Consider the following 16869-nt stretch of genomic DNA (forward strand, 5'->3'; position numbering starts at 1 on the left):
TCAAAAATCAAATTGTTTTAGAGTTTGATTATTGTGGAGGTGTAAACAATATAAACTATATAAATGCAGCAGTAGTGGTAGGTTAGTGTGTAGCCTGAGTGAAATTGTGTTCCTTGGTAATCTGTATTTAGACAGGTGAAAGACAAATGGACAGACGGGCATAAATGACCAACTAACAGTAGTGGCATCTGCACATATTTTTGTAAGCAATCTGTTATTGGTATCAAGAATTTTCATATCAGTGCATCCCTCACATTTTTGTCATTTTGCTGCATGTGTGCACATGATGTACATGTTATGTGTATGTTTGCAAATTATGTACAATAAGTCATTGTGCGAACAGCAGTGATTTGCATCTGACGCATCTAGGTCGCGGAGGTGGTACTCAAAAAATTCGTCTGGGGTTGGCAGGTCTGTAACTGCAACAGATATGTCATCAGCATGTGTATTTCCACAGTCTTACATACACATTCCTATACATCTTAGTTACACAAAGAACATGTATGCAGTGCACTGGAAGCAGAATAATGAGAGAATTATTTATTCAGTTCATTAATCAATTTAAATTCATGAAACTATGACAATCTTAGAGATACAGCTGTATTTCTAAGGCACAAAGAAATGGTGTTTTTTTTTTTCCTTTATTACTCTCTGATGGTTGGCTTTAGATGATCTCAGACATGACTTGACGAACCTTCTCTCCCAGAAATTTCACCATCTTCATCCAGAGGGGTTCACTGGCCTCCTGCTCGACAGCCTGCAGTTAAAATGTAAAACACACGTTAAATGGTCTGATTGTGAGTGACTGGAAACAACATGTATAATGATTGTGAGTTTGATTCATTCATGCTTTCACAACACTTTTCATAAAACTTAATGCTGATCCTGAAATATCTGCTTTTTCACTAAAAAAAATGTGTTTACATGTTGAATTGTACTGAATACTGAGTTCAATCCATATGTGTTAATGTAATATAAATGTTGTCAGCAATGCAGAGAAAATGAGAGTAGACGTCTCTGCTGGAGTCTCATTTATAAAGAGAATGGCAGCAGTATTAAAAACAAAGAGGCTGACGGCTGCAGCAGCTGTTATTGTAATCCTCAGACACAAAGATGCACATTGCTGCACAGTGTCAGACAATGGACTGATGAAGGAACGGGGACACATACATGACACTCAGTGAATCCTGCACCTGATGCATTGTGGAATCATCTTTGGCATTTCAGCAGCACTGTGGTGCTCCACAACTGACCATGACTGAGTGAGATACCCTACCCTCCAGCTCTGAGGGCTGAGAGTGTGATGGTGAGCCTGCAGTGCCTTGTGCTCAATATTTCAATAGTAGTTCAAATATAAATCACAGATATAATTGGTTAAAATTTGGGTTGTATGGTGTGATTATGGTTTATAGAAGAACCAACACATGTAACACTGCTGGCCTGAATGTTTATTAGACAGTGGATTTATAACCTATGTTTGATATCAAGTGAAATGAAATGTGTGAGAAGGATCATTATGAAACCTGGCTTCAGTTCAGTACCTCTCCATTAGTGTCACCAGGTTCTCAAAATGTCTGCTGTATATTGCAGTGGCTTTTTACACACAGAATAAGAATGAAAATAAGCCAAAGTTGTAAAAAGAATTTTTAATCCAAATGTGGAACTTGTGTATCTAACAGTATTCATAGCCTCTATCATTTTGTCACGCAGAGCAATCATTTTCTGCTGTACCTTCAGCTTTTCTTTGTAGGAGAGACACAGAGTCTTTATCTCCCTGTCACGCTCAGAGAGGGTTTTCTTCAGCTTCTTCACCTTCTTCCTGAGTAAGTCCTGGGTATTCTGTGTTTTTATGATGACCTCCAGAGCAGCCTAAAAAGTAAATCGAACATATATACAGAATTGAAATGCATGTTTGAAAAGAGAGCATTTTAAAAAGTGTTTTTTGTGTGTCTTACAACAAGTTTATCCTCCAGTTCCTTATCTAACAGTATTCAGAGCCTCTATCATTTTGTCATGCAGAGCAATCATTTTCTGCTGCACCTTCAGCTCTTCTTTGTAGAAGAGATGTAGGGTCTTTATCTCCTCGTCACGCTCAGAGAGGGTTTTCTCCAGCTCCTCCACCTCCGTCCCGAGTAAGTCCTGGGTATTCTGTGTTTTTCTGTTGACCTCCAGAGCAGCCTAAAAAGTAAATTAAACATATATACAGAATTGAAATGCATGTTTGAAAAGAGAGCATTTTAAAAAGTGTTTTTTGTGTATCTTACAACAAGTTTATCCTCCAGTTCCTCTTCATTCTGAGCCTGATTGTCTCGTGCAAGCAGGGTCAAGTCAAGGCGCTGAATCTGGAAACAGAGAGGTTCACTGTAGTATTGACCTCATGCTGCCCACACATTTACTATCCTGTTCCATTTCCAGTTTTGTCTCTTAACTTCTTATGGTGAAAACTTTCGAGAGCTCTGATGCTAACATGTCAATACAATGATTATTTAAATTATTTCCAGATTAATTAGTTATTGCCATTATTTGCATTCTTTACAAACAATCATTAAACCTGTAGGAGTAATCACATTGTTTTTAAAAATAATTATTGGTCTGCTATCTGGTTTATCAGTGTAAATCAAAACACATCTTTTCGCCCAACTATGTGATATAACACATATCTTATTGATGAATTAGCTTGTTACATAATAAAAAAAACTGTGCCACAGAATACTGGACCATGTGTAATAGTGTAACGACCCTAATGACTTTTCACTGTGCGTTTTAGCCGAAGAATTGTATTAGCATTAGCATTAGCATTTGACTTCTTCTGTGGTTTTTACAGTTTAAAAGTTTTACAGTTAAAAATCAACTTGACAGTGCTCTCTGGCAGACAAACCAAGACACAAATGACCTCAAATCCAGTCTGGCATTTCTGTAATGCTAGTTTTTGTTATTTATCAGCTGACATATACACTATACTATATATATACTATACACTAAATCTGCAATAAGCTTATAATAAATACTCACTGGGCACTTAATTAGGAACATCCGTGCAATCGAATGCAATCCAATACAAAAGCTCTATTCTACTTCATGTCTGTCATTGAGGTCTTTGTGGGTAGTGGTGGTTTACTAGACTGAATTATATTGAGTCCTGTAACAAACACAATCTGTCAGGCTCTACTAATTTGGCCCTTAAGGATGATGCTGCCTTCTCAAAATTGAACCAAATAAAACTGATCTTCTCCTTTCAATGATTCGTGTTGGAACCTGCACACAGCCAACAGAATTGTGACTGAGTACTGACTCTGTTTTCCTGACAAACAACTTACATCTCCATCCTCTCTATTATCACATGCATGTTTACATATTTGTAGGAACTAACTTCATTAGTTAAAAACCATCTCCACATATGACATATAAAAATATGCTCTGCTTTGAATAATATTTTGTGTCTGATTTGGTTTTTACACAAAAATGTTCAATCATTTTGTTGAAAATTATTTAAAAACTATGTAAATATTGTTTATTTGAAAAGTTAAACTGCTGTACACAAGATATCTGCTACTTCATTGAAAAGTCCAGTCTCAGTGCACTGAAGGTTTCAAACGAAAGAGGTTAATTTCAAGTTAAATTTGACACAGCAGTGTGTTTTAAGTAATTAATAAAGAAACTACCACTGGGAGAAATGTAAACTACATATAGAGTTAAATGGGTAATCTAATTTGAGTACTTAAATAATATCTTATACTGTGATAAGAACCACTAAGTGCTGTTCCCATCGCAAATATTAGTCAAGAATGACAAAGTATGATACAATAACTTATTGTTTGTTTTTGCATTATCCCTTTAAATTAGACACAATAAAATACAGGAGTAAAATGGGAAAACGTGCACCTCATCGATTTCTCGAGACAGACTTCCAAAGTTGGGATGATGTTTCACCAGCACATTACACAGTTTTCTGATCCGTTTCATGTAATTGTCCAAATCCTTTTTCTTCAGCTGGTAATTTGGAGAATGCATGATACTGTTCCGGACAAAGGAAACCTAAAAAAGATAGAGACCTTATTAAGGCTGCAACTAACCATTATTTTCATATTGATAAATCGATTAATCAATAAGCCTATGAATTGTCATAAAATAGTGACAAATGACTGGTAAGTGAAACAGAGGAGATGTATTAAAATGTCTTTTTGTCCGACCAACAGTCCAAAACCCAAAGATGTTCATACATAGAAAATAAAAGCATTAAAGCTGGAGCTGGAATCTGAATTTTTGGCATTTTTGCTTAAAAAATGACTAAAACAATTAATCGATTATCAAAATAGTTGCAGATTAATTTTCTGTCGATGGATTATTCAACTAATTGTTGCTGAGACGAGGTTCGAGAATTGGCTACATTATGTATAAATGCAACCAAACTCACAATATGGTCATTCTTAGTGGCATCATATTTTTCTGTTTTTGCAGTCAGACAACTGAACAAGTATCAATGATTGATTTAGCTCATGCTACCTGTTAACCAAGAGGGGGCAGCAACACCTGCTGCTGCTGCACTAATAATGTCAATCGTGTTGATATTTCATGCTCTCAAAATGCTACGACAACAAAAAGATAAATACAGTTTCATGATAACATCTGTTCTACTGTGTGATTGTCTATAGTGACATTTAAAATGAGTGACTGCATAGAAAGTTAGAGGCAGCAGAAAGTTGACAGTATATGACCATATCTGAGCACACAAATGAAGATGGTGTTTGTATTATTGTCAGTATTGTTTAACCTACTATTTTTATTAATAGATGAATTGTATAACACAAAAAATGTGAAAAAGAATGTTTGGCTTTTTGCATGTGCATCCAACAACATCTGTTTATTATTTTCAAATTTAATTTTAATTCAATGTGCAATATGTGTGTGTGTGTACAAATAAGCATTTACCTTTTCACACAGCCCTCTGAGCTTAAACTTCTCGAAGTGCTTGCATTGATTCATGAGACACAGAAGTGCAGCAATGTCAAAATCACCAAGTGAGTTATGGTTCTTATGGCCATTTGGCATGTACACCTGAAAACACAACAAAAAATCATTAATGTGACACTTTACTCACAATCAGACCAAACCAACTTGACATAAGAAAACTTGATGGAAGCAAAAATGATTTGCTGCTAAGAGAAAAAGCACCAGACTGGAAACTTACCTTAGCCACTTGCCATTTATCTTGGGACCACAGGTGAGGTTTACTGTTCGTCCAAATCACTTTTCCGTTCTGATTGGAGTGGTGAGTCAATATCGCATCTCTCCAAGCAGTGCACACCTCGCAATCAAACGGAGGAATCTGCAATCAGCAACATAAAATTGGAATCACAGTAAAACAAAAGGAAACCAACGGTTAATGGTTAATAAAGCATTCAAATCCATTCATTATCAGCTTAATAGTAATTACAACGGCAACTACTGTTGACAGATTATTGTATGAATTGTGTAATTCATTACTTATTAACATTTATAACCGTAGATGAGTTGACAACCTTTGCTGAATATTGAATAGATAGTGAGTATATATTAATTACCAACTAATGATTATAAAAGAGAGCTTTACTTCAAACAATGACATGAGAACCTCCTGATTTGTAAAGGGGACGTCAAATGATTTCAGCTCTGCTTTGCTGTTCTATGTTTTTAATATTTAAAGTATTGAACATTATTAGAGGTGATTTTTTAAAATTCACATCATATTAGATTTTCACAAAGCTTATTGTACTCAGGGCTAAATTTAGGAATAAATGTGTCTCAAAGAAGGTTTCAGCAGATGTCCAGTCATAGGAGGAAATAAAAATACAAAATGAGCGATATCAAATTGATATATGCAGTATATTTTTCATATCAGGAATCATTCTATTGTCAAACATCAGAGAGCCTATCAATTTAGACCCTTTTCACCACATTACCACCAGTTAACAAGTGATCTAACAAATGCACCTTTAGCCTTTTCAGGGGAAAGAATATTTCATTTTTCCTATACAGAGTATAATCCTTCTTTATTTTGCCTTTTGAATCAGGGATGTCTACAAGAAATTTCAATATTTTTAATAAAAAAAGAGAGGTATTTTGGATTTTGGATTTCCAAAGTTTATCTCTGGGGGGCATGAATGAAGATTTCGCAATTAATGAGTTTCTGTAGTGGTTTTTTAATACCTCTCATTTATGTGGATTTGTAGTGTATTTTATGATATATTTTTTATGATATATCTTTCATGATGGAATTTTTTAATGATGTATTATGATTTTTTATTTTTTATCACTTTTTAATTTTAATTTTAATTTTTTTATTTTTAATCAATTTATATTGTTGTACTATGCATCTTTCTGCTCCCTCTATACACAGCACTTTATAAAGCCTGTATGCCATATCTAATAGGCACATTTTTGGATGAACCCAAGTACCACCCCCTAGTTGCACCTTTGTAGTAGAGGGACCAAATATGGTGTCACCCATGTTCCTTCTTGGACACTCCCCTTGCATCTGTTAATCTTGGACAACGATTGGCCTGAAACCATATGACCATATATCCAACCCATCTTTGTAGATGTCCTATTGGCTGATAATATGATTGGTTGTCTTTTATATATATATATTTTTTAAAACTTTTTTTACATTTACAGTAAAATTTACAACATTCCTATTTAAATCCGTCCCATTAGCAGGTTTGGGAAAAAGTCTGTCTTGAACCAGGTATTTGATGTGGAGTCAGGATGCGCATACCTACTGTATAAGCACATAATGAGGAGAAGTTTAAAGAAAATTGAAAGTGAAATTAAAGCTGAATAGAAAGTGAGTATTTATTAATTACCAACTAATGCTTATAAAATAGAGCTTTACTTCAAACAATGAAATGAGAACCTCCTGATTTGTAAAGGGGACGTCAAATTATTTCAGCTCTGCTTTGCTGTTCTACGTTTTTAATATTGTAAGTATTTTAAGAAATTAGTTCTTTTCACCATATTACCACCAGTTAGCAAGCAATCTAACAAATGCACCTTTAGCCTTTTCAGGGGAAAGAATATTTCATTTTTCCTATACAGAGCATAATCCTTCTTTATTTTGCCTTTTGAATCAGGGATGTCTATGAGAAATTTCACTGTTTTTAATAATTACAGTACAGCATATTTTTCACCCAAAAAACTGATTGCACATTTACAACATTCATATTTAAATCCGTCCCATTAGCAGGTTTGGGAAAAATCATTTTGTATTTTTGGTCTATAAGACATTTTTGAATGAAGTCTGTCTTAAACCAGGTATTTGATGTGGAGTCAGGATGCGCATACCTACTGTATAAGCACATAATGAGGAGAAGTTTCAAGAAAATTGAAAGTGAAATTAAAACTTGTAAGAATTGAGTAATAGCACTGAATCCTAAATAGAGTAGATAAAAAAATATAAATCTGGTGCCTCATTCAGGTCACTATCAGTGATTACAGAGGCAGAAGTGTATTTAGATGTCAGCTTTGAAATGACTGTTGACACTTTCTGTCTGCTGTTTTCAGAACCATTCACCTGAGAAACATTAACATTATTTTGACAGTAGACTGTCAGCTGTGAAAAGCACATGATGACAGCAGAAACTAGGTGTGATAGCATATAGTGAAGTATAAATATTCATTTAATTCATATACTGGTAACAAATAAACAACAAAGCGTTAACATTTCCTTTTTAACGTAGTTTGGACCACTTGGGAAGCCAGACACAAGTTAGCCATCATAATGACGTTAGTTTTATGGGAAGTTCCTTGATAATGCAAGGCAGTATGTTAACTGACATAAAATGTAGGTCTACATGCACAGTGGTTAAATTAAGTTCATACCGGTTGGTTATGCGTTGGGTTCCAGTTTGAAAAATTGCAGTTGTTGGCACACGGAACACAGCCGCATTGTTCGCTCATTAGTTGGTGGAAAACTGTTATTTCCTCTTCGATGAACGGCTCCAGATATTCGCGAAGACATCCTAAGATAATAAAGCATTTCAAACAATTCATGGTTTCTGACTTTCCATTCAATTCCCGAATGATGTCCATACCTTAACAATTTTTTTTTTTTTACAGGATGATACCTGTACGTACAGGTAATATATAAAGCACACGCCCCTGTGATTGGGTCGCCTCCGCCAATCAGGAGGCTGGAAAGTCTCACATCGCCTTATGTCTTGGTTTTGGTTTCATTTCAGGAATGTTTGCTTTCCGTTTGTGACTGATTTAGTTTTCATTTTGACCAGATTCTGTACTCCACCAAAATTTTGAGCAACGTTTGAACTGTTTTCCTATGTCACACATTTCATAAATAGTTTAAAACACCAACAAAAAGCTTTCAAACTTACACATTTAATATAGTTGACCACAGCAATGGTTACCAATTTCTCTGCAGACTGTTACTTTTATTGCAGTATTTTTGCAGTGAGGTACTGCTACTTTAACTCAAGTAAATGATCTGCATAATTCTTCCACCACTGAATGAAGCTTATCAACTGTTTTTCAAGTTTAGAATAAGGTTACAAATGATAAAGTTAAGTTTAGGCTAGAAACACATGATTTCAGGTTTCCCAAGAGATTAGGTTAAAGATGGTCAAACTGAAGTAACAATGGTTCTGTTTGCATTAGTTTGTGGATGGTTAATGTGAGACATTAGTTGTGGTTAATGTCAATGGTAAGGATCAGGGAGGGGCTTCCATCTCTTGACCCTAAACATCTGCAGGATCTGTTTGGTCAGGATCGGGCTGCACCACCAAAGTACCAGCATAGTATCACACTGTGAAAGTAGTGCATAAAAATCATGACTCTTCTCAAACACCAGAACAGAAATTCCCACAATATCTTGACAGTAAAGCGCTGTCCATTAAGACTGAATAGATATGAGTCTGATTTTCATGATTTAATGGAAACTTAAAGCATCTTCTAGCAAGTTCTGGGCAGGTGCATATACATTATTATTATTATTTACTTATGGTCTAAACTGTAGCTTGTTCATGAACATCCGCCAGACAATAAGACAAACAGCAATATGTAAACATAATCATGATTACAAATAAAAATAAAACAATGAGTAAAACAAACAAGCAGAGCAGACAAAGCTAAATGTTATAATCTCTCTTTGACAATGATTCAATATTTTGTGGCTGTATAAGCACTTAGGTCCATTTCTGTTCTGTGCACATTTTTATTTTCAGGCCTTCAGTGAGTCGATGGCTTGGAGCTCTGCAGAAAACCTCTCGGCCAGATCTCTGTTGGCCTTCAGGAAACCACCCAGTGTCATCAGCTGCTCAGCATCCTGAAAAAAGAGAGAGCTGGTTGAAGTCATGTGACATCTTTATATACATCTTTAATATCACGCATTGACTACTGCAGCTCCTTCCTGGCAGGCCTCCCCGCATGTACGTTCAAACCTCTGCAGATGATCTAGAACGTGGCGGTGCGTCTGGTCTTTAACCAGCCCAAAACAGCACGTCACCCCGCTGTTGATATCTCCCTCCACTGGCTCCAAGTTGCTGCCCGCATCAAATTCAAAACCCTGACATTCGCTTACAAAACAGCGACTAAAACGGCTCCTCTCTACCTAAAACTCCCTCAGGTTCAGGTCTACACTCCCTCCCGTTCACTAGGCCCTGCCAATGAAAGGCACCTGGTACCACCTTCACAACAGGAGTCGCTAGCTAGACTCTTCTCCTCTGCAGTTCCCCGGTGGTGGAACAAGTTATCAAACTCTGTTCGATCTGCAGAGTCTCTCTTAATCTTTAAGAAAAGACTAAAGACTCAGTTCTTTTGCGAACACCTCTGCACTTCATGGACTGAAGGTAGAGAAAAAACAAAAAGACAAAAATTAAAAAAACAAAACAAAACAAAAAAAACCTGCTTCTTTGCAATCTACGCACTCAATGCATCGCATTTCTTAGTCGTGTTGTTGTCTCCTGACTAGATCCCTGCTTGTGTTGTATCAGTCTCAGATGAAGGTCGCTTTGGATAAAAGCGTCTGCTAAATGAAATTGTAAGTTGTAATCTGTCTTTTTTATATATTATGTGTATGAGTGCAAGTGCACATGCATATTATACAAATATTCAATCTAACATTTATCACTGGTAAGATCACAACTCCATGAAAATCAGATCAGGTCATTCAGCTGCATAAGGGGAGTCTCAACATGAATCTGTGGTTAACAGGAAGCTGTGCTCTTATCTAGACTATAACTGTTCTCAAAGTGCTGTATAATAAGATACTATGCAAAACCTCATGTGGACCAACTGGTGCAGAATCTGCAGATAAAAATTGGTTTCTTGTTTTGGAATAAAGCATGTTTAGGACAGGAAACCCTCTGTGCAATCAACCATCATGTCTGTGTTTGACTATGGAGATATCCTGTACTCTCCTGCTGCTGACTCCACCTTAATTCATCCCACTGGATAAATTCAAACTTTTAATTTTGAACATTTTTGAAGATGTCTCTGTGTGACTCGCTGTGTTTTGTTGTCTTATCTCTGTTCTGCTTCTCCTGCTGATCTAACATCTCCCCCTGCTAAACAGCTCTTGATCTAAACAGGACCACCTGTTTGAATAATATATATATATATATATATATATATATATAAATAAATTTGTTCCTCGTACCAGTGTCTTTGTATCGTCATCAACAGGAGCAGCAGCAGCATGCAGTAACTCCTGCAGCCTCTCTTGTAGCAACTCAGCCTCCCATTGACTGATCAAGTCAGCGTTGATCTTCAACTGGCTCGCAGAATCAGACTCTAATCCAACCGAGTCAGCAGAATCCATCTGGTCCTGACCAGAGGCATATATTGACAAATCAACGCTCAGCATCTGGAAGAAAAACAAACAAAATGCACGCAAACTGTGACGGAACACAACACTACATTTCAGCGAGATCAGTGAACAAACACAGACAAACATGCTCACATCGTTTATCTGTTGTTCAACTGCTGCCATTTCTGGTACGTTGCTGAACTGTCGCACAAGGTGTGTCAGAGACGTCTGGTAGCGCCTCATCCAGTCGTCCCTCACTCGGAAATCACAAGAATGCATCAACTCATTCCTGTATCGTATCACCTGGAACCACACACACACACACACACACACACACACACGTTACAGAATACCATTTATAACAACAAATTATCACATACTGCAAAAAAAAAAAAAAAGAATCCCATCCCATTAATATTGACTTCCAGCGAGATGCCATCTCTCTCTGGGTCAATCTAACAAATACACTCATATCTCTCCATAATTCTGTCTCAGGCCAGTCACAGTCATTTTTCAAAACTAAGTTTGGGATGCAATATATTTATAATGTGTTTAATTATAAACATATGAAAATAAGGTGTGAGACTGAGTGTAATATGCATTTATACTGAGTGCAAATTATTTCTTTTAGTCAACACACATAGCAATTTAAATTATGATGTAGTCAAATGTGCATTATAAACTTTATTTTACTGACTGTAGTGTGCTTAATTCTATTATTCTCTCTATTCATACTGCTTCTGATGTTTTTCATTGTTTCATCACTTCCTACTGTTTATATCCTTTTCACGTCAACCGTTATCTAGATTATTATTGTTTACTTCTCTGACATCTTGTTGTGTCAAACAGTGAAAATGGAAATCCAGTTTATGCATGTGCACACTGTCTCACAATGAGAGAGTTTATTTAATAGAACCATGCATGCATGTGGCTTTATCGTGCGCATATTTTCACATTTGTGCACACACACACAGAGATTTAGTCTGCTTCTGCTAAAAAAAAAGCCATGTGATAATTTTCTGACTTAAAGACTTGAGAAGGACTGACCAAAAGTAGCCTTACAGGCCCGTTTTAATAATATATATAATAATATATAAAAGGCATGTGTGTTTACCTCTTTCACATGTTTTACATCCACATTGAAATAATTACAGTAGTTGATCAGGTTGAGCAGAGCAGAGGCATCGCATTCATGTGCACCCTTCACTTTTACCTGACCTCGAGGCATATAAGCCTACAGAAAGGAAGAGAAAGAGAGAGAGACCTCCATCAGACGCACACGTTCAGGTGAATCTTTAACACCTGCTGCAGACTGCTTGAAACCTTCAAGTATTTAAGTCATATTTTCCTTTCAACAAGTCAAAAATCAGTTTGACTTTACTTGACTATGTGATAAGATCATTGGACCAATTTCACTTGATTTTCTGAAACACTCTCTGAACATTCAGTGCAATCGCTACATCAGCTCGAAGTGAGCAGCGCAGCAACTTCATTGGTCTGGCAAAAGGCCGTCATTCGCTCAGAACGTTTCAGTGAAAAAAAATCAATCAGTGAGTGCACCACTGCCATTAGTGACATTTTCCTCCTTTATCAAGTCAAGTCAAGACAGTCAAATGTCAGAACTGTGTCAGTGTGAAATCTGCTGAAATAGATTTCTGCATTTCATTATTCACTGAAACTTACAAAAAACAAAATAAGTGAAAAAATATCAATACACAGTTTTATATTTTTTAATTCACAGTTTTAGATATGATTCTGATTTTTTGTCCTACCCCCCCCCCCCCAATTAAAAGACCTAGACTGCTTTGAAAGCAGCTAAAAAATGATCAACTCCAAAGAAAAAAATTCATTTTCTAGGAGCATTGTGACAAATTCTGAACAGACAACACCGAGACAAAAGAGGCATTTATAAATATTCTATAGATTGACAAGACTGTGCAAACAAACTACACATAGGAAACTCTCAAACATCCTCTATAGCCAATTAAAAAATATAAAAACTAAATCATGTCACAAATATCATATGAACACCAAAGTCCGTTCAATAGTCGCTGTCAGCGTTTGCCTTGTGTACATTTTCACTTAATGTTGAGAGAAAATTAACTACGGAATAGAGAATTGCACAGTGTTTTGAGGATGATGATTTCCATTTGACGAGCTGTCCCAAAGCACCAGAGAAAAACAGTAAAATGGTATTCATAGCACTGTGTGAGTTGTGGTTTGTAGACTACCTTGGCTAGTTCCCAGTGGTCTGTCCTCCAGGAGGGAGGGGAACAGTTGTCCCAGTTCACAGTGGCATCAGGCTGTCTGTGGTGTGAGAGGATCACTGTCTGCCACAATGAACACGCCCTGCATACCCGGGAAAGCTGGGGACATAGTGACACACACACAGACACACAGACACACACACATATCAGACTGTCTGTATGGGTTTAGTTGTTAAATAGACTCATTTTAACTGATACTTTATGCAAGTTACTGTGCAAACAAGTAGGGGATATTAAAGATACAAGTACCTGTCATGGAAAGTTAGAGTACATTTACTCAAATACTGCACTCAATTTTGTAGTATTTCCATTTGATGCTACTTTATACTTCCACTCCACTACATTTCAGAGGGAAATATTGTACTTTCTACTCCTCTACATTTATTTGAGAGCTTTAGTTACTGTTCAGATGAAGATTTGACACAATGGATAATTTAACAAGCTTTTAAAATTCAACACATTGTTACAGATGAAACCAGTGGTTTCCAACCTTTTTGACGTCTTACAAAAAGCAGTGTGTAGTCAGGGTCACATTTCAGATGTCTATGAGTTGTTAACAGCTCCACCAAATAGTGATTTTTCCCTCTAAACTTCTCACATGGTTTGATTTCAATAAATGTTCAAATGATCCAATGTTTCACCAAATATCATCAAAGATTAGAGAAAAAGTCTAAAAAGATTTGTGTATCAGAACTTTTAATCATCTCATGACCCCTCAGATTTATCTGGTGACCCTTTGGAGGGGCCCGACCCCTAGGTTGAGAACCACTGGACTAAACTAGCTAACTGTATATAAAGTAGTTGAAACTAGCTCCACCTCCAGCAGCTACAACAGTAACATGCTGCTCGAACACTGATGCTTCAGTATCAATAATCTAATGATGTCATATATAATAATATATCAGTCAGAGGGACCAAACCACTACTTTTACTGCAATACTTTAACTCCATCAAGCTCATAATACTTATGTACTTTTATGTACTTTTCATGCAGGACTTTTACACGTAATGGAGTATTTTTACCTTGCTGTATTGGTACTTTTACATAAATAAAGGATCTGAGTACTTCTTCCACCACTGATAAGTACCATATGTCCACAATAAACTCAGAACATGTCACAGTCACTCTGTAAGGCGTTATATCTAAATAAAACAGAATGCAAAGGGGATTCAATTGGAAAAAAAAAAACGAAACCTGAGCAGGATTTACAACTAACCTTATTGGCTCTGGGTTTACATGAAGAAGTCTCACACGGTGTCCGTAGATGAGAGTTTTTATTGAGCAGATCTCTGTGGAAAGCTCGCATCCGGTTGTTGACGAAGGGATGGAGGCCATCCTTCAGTATAAGCAGACACCGTCCTGCCTTCAGCCAGTTTTTGTACTCTCTGTCGTTGAGTCGGAACTCCAGCTCCCCGTGAACCATCTTGTCCTGTCTATCTGACAGGAAACATAACAAAGGAGCAGCGCAAGTTCAGACAAAGTCCTCGTGTTAAGCTCCACCCAGGCAGTGCAACCGACGCAGAAGCCACAAGGTGGCGCCATCTACCTAAGAAAGCAAGGCCGTGCTGCTCCCTGTTTACCAGGAGGATTACAGGTCCATGAGACAGAGTGTAAATTGTTAGGGTCTGATGGGATGTGTCCACAGTTTAAGACTTGGCTCTGTGCATGGAATCTCACACAGAGCAGGCTGTTTGAAACAATGTGGTTTCAGCAGCCTCACCTGGCTGAAGTGTAACTTGTAGTTTTCCTGTTGAGATTCATGACTAACTATCTGCCATTTGGTGCTGGGCAGGTTTTTTAAAGACGCTTTTAGAGATAACTCTGCCTTGTGGAGCTATGCAATGAGAGCAGTAACCAAAACAGTAAAGCTGCAGACCATAAAACCAAAACAAAGACCTGAAAGACACTAAAACGCTCTGTAGAGCTGAGGGGATCTGTATAGTCGCATGATAATTCTCTGTGGGCTCAACACTACTCGAGATCCCTTTAACATTACACATTTGATCATTTGATCCATTGTATAAAAATATTGATTATAGTGGCTTTAAACTCCCCCTCCCCTCAAAAATGTGTTTTTCTTCTTGTTCTCTCAGTTGAATGTCTGAGCTTCACTGTGCAGAATGATGTATGTGCAGAGTTTAACACTAGAAGGATGTTTTCACTTTCATCTGCTGAAAGTGGGAAGTTACTCTGAGCTCATTGAAAATATGATTTTAAGTGGCGGGCCTACAAGCATGATTTGTGACATCATCACTAGTTTTGGAAGCCAATTGTGGTTCAATATCAATTTAGTGTGATGTGGAAACTTTAAGCCTTCTGTGCACAAACAGAGAGAATGGACTTTATAATGAAGCAGGAGACATCTTGTGTCCAACAGTTAAACTTCTGATGTGAATTTGCATATTTATAGCTTCTGTAATTTTTAATGAGAAAGGAGTAAATGCCATTTTTGGATTTTAACATGATCATTTGAACACATCAGACACATTATTGTTCCAAGCAGAATATTTTTGTATGTCTTAATACATGTCTGATGGGAAGCTTTTGGTAAATATCTCATAAAACAATAAAAGCTTAAATTACTTGATATTTTGTTTTTAGGAGGTCCACATGACTGATCACATCTGATTCCCTAACTGGGTGGAGTTGGAGCATTGTGCCACCCTGAGGCAGCCCCCTGTGAGAGGTGGCATCACTAAGGTGCTACATGTGCTGTCTGCTGCGAAGAGGAGGGCTGGAAAACGCAGAGGAGCCTGACCAGCAGCTGCATGCACAGACGTCCCCGAGGCTGCTGCAGGAGGTGTTCATCAGGGAGGAGCTGGAGTTTCTGACAGATACCATGTATTAACTGAGACTATAGGGGCTTGCAGGAGGAGAGAAGATACTAACCATTGCTTTTTCAAGCTTGAGCAGTATGGACAGACATTTTTGAAAGAAAATACACCCTAAAACACTTCAACTCAAGTGACAGCTATTGAAACTGGACCTTCCATTTAAGGGTCTAGTGTGTTGTTTGGTGGTGTATTGTTGCAGATAACTGTCCAAACTTGGGCGACACTGAGATATTTCCAGCCTAGCTGCATTTTCACAGCACAATAATTTCTAAACTATCTACAACTTCTACAATATCTCCAGTAAATGTCGGATTTTGGTATCAGAAAGAGTAAAACTGCTTTAAAACTGCTTTCCGGAGTTGAATATTTATATTAAATTATAATTATACAAGTGGAGAATTCATCATAGAGGAGACTGAGGTACCAGTTTATAAAGCAACACATTGTACATGCACACATACTGTACATACAGAAAGTCAGCAGTTAACAGCTGGTTTTAAGCTCGTTTTGAGACATGTAGGAAATCATTTACTGAAACTAGAGAAGACAGGAGAGATAGGACCATAACCTTACTGCAGTTTTCAAAATGCACAAAACAATGTGTGGGATATATAACACATTATAGAGTAAAAGATACAGTATGTTACTATGCAAAAACAGACGCAGTAGGCTTATAAGTAAAAAGGCCTCTCTCTTACAAGAAACCATTTTCTAGTCAACAAGTTTTTTAGGAATGGCAATATGTCCACTGTTAGTTGGTCTTTGGTCCCAATTACTTTTATAATAAGTGGCTGTATTGCCATACAATTTTTAACATTCATTTTTTGTACAGATAAATCCTAACGACTTTAGTTACCCACTTATTTTAACTCTATTGTCACCATGAGGCTGACATTTGTGGTTCAGAGTGAAATGTCTAGGCAACTATGAGATGGACTTCCATGAAATTTGATTTATGTCCCTCTGAGAATG

At 37.0% G+C, this 16869-nt stretch overlaps 2 protein-coding genes across 4 annotated transcripts; both read right to left on the reverse strand.

Moving 5' to 3' along the window:
• Positions 1–553: 553 nt before the first annotated feature.
• On the reverse strand, positions 554–8809 carry LOC122994531 (uncharacterized protein CXorf38 homolog). Of its 2 annotated transcripts, XM_044369260.1 has the most exons (8): positions 7858–8809; positions 5189–5326; positions 4930–5055; positions 3883–4035; positions 2265–2342; positions 2041–2178; positions 1732–1869; positions 555–757 (listed from the first exon to the last, which is right to left on the reverse strand). In XM_044369260.1, exons 1-8 carry the CDS (start codon positions 8065–8067, stop codon positions 665–667), a joined length of 1074 nt encoding a protein of 357 aa, XP_044225195.1. In that variant the 5' UTR covers positions 8068–8809; the 3' UTR covers positions 555–664. The 2 variants fall into 2 exon arrangements, with proteins under 2 accessions (XP_044225196.1, XP_044225195.1); XM_044369261.1 differs by lacking the exon at positions 1732–1869 and having other exon boundaries at positions 554–757.
• Positions 8810–8902: 93 nt separating this feature from the next.
• Positions 8903–14570, reverse strand: LOC122994532 (uncharacterized protein CXorf38 homolog). 2 transcript variants are annotated; one of them, XM_044369262.1, is made up of 6 exons: positions 14280–14568; positions 13027–13161; positions 11910–12029; positions 10949–11098; positions 10646–10852; positions 8903–9313 (listed from the first exon to the last, which is right to left on the reverse strand). In XM_044369262.1, exons 1-6 carry the CDS (start codon positions 14484–14486, stop codon positions 9209–9211), a joined length of 924 nt encoding a protein of 307 aa, XP_044225197.1. In that variant the 5' UTR covers positions 14487–14568; the 3' UTR covers positions 8903–9208. The 2 variants fall into 2 exon arrangements, with proteins under 2 accessions (XP_044225197.1, XP_044225198.1); XM_044369263.1 differs by lacking the exon at positions 11910–12029 and having other exon boundaries at positions 14280–14570.
• Positions 14571–16869: the final 2299 nt, after the last annotated feature.

Source organism: Thunnus albacares, chromosome 12 (genome assembly GCF_914725855.1).
Source record: "Thunnus albacares chromosome 12, fThuAlb1.1, whole genome shotgun sequence".
Lineage (NCBI taxonomy): Eukaryota > Metazoa > Chordata > Actinopteri > Scombriformes > Scombridae > Thunnus > Thunnus albacares.

Excerpts from the sequence above, each read along its gene's own strand:
- LOC122994532 (XM_044369262.1), bottom strand. The coding sequence starts at position 14,486 with ATGGTTCACGGGGAGCTGGAGTTCCGACTCAACGACAGAGAGTACAAA. Across the intron at positions 11,099-11,909 it reads ATGTAAAACATGTGAAAGAG|GTGATACGATACAGGAATGA; the intron begins GTAAACACACAT and ends GTGTGGTTCCAG. Across the intron at positions 10,853-10,948 it reads TTGAACAACAGATAAACGAT|ATGCTGAGCGTTGATTTGTC; the intron begins GTGAGCATGTTT and ends TTTTTCTTCCAG.
- LOC122994531 (XM_044369260.1), bottom strand. The coding sequence starts at position 8,067 with ATGGACATCATTCGGGAATTGAATGGAAAGTCAGAAACCATGAATTGT. Across the intron at positions 5,056-5,188 it reads ATAAATGGCAAGTGGCTAAG|GTGTACATGCCAAATGGCCA; the intron begins GTAAGTTTCCAG and ends TTGTGTTTTCAG. Across the intron at positions 758-1,731 it reads CCTACAAAGAAAAGCTGAAG|GCTGTCGAGCAGGAGGCCAG; the intron begins GTACAGCAGAAA and ends TTTTAACTGCAG.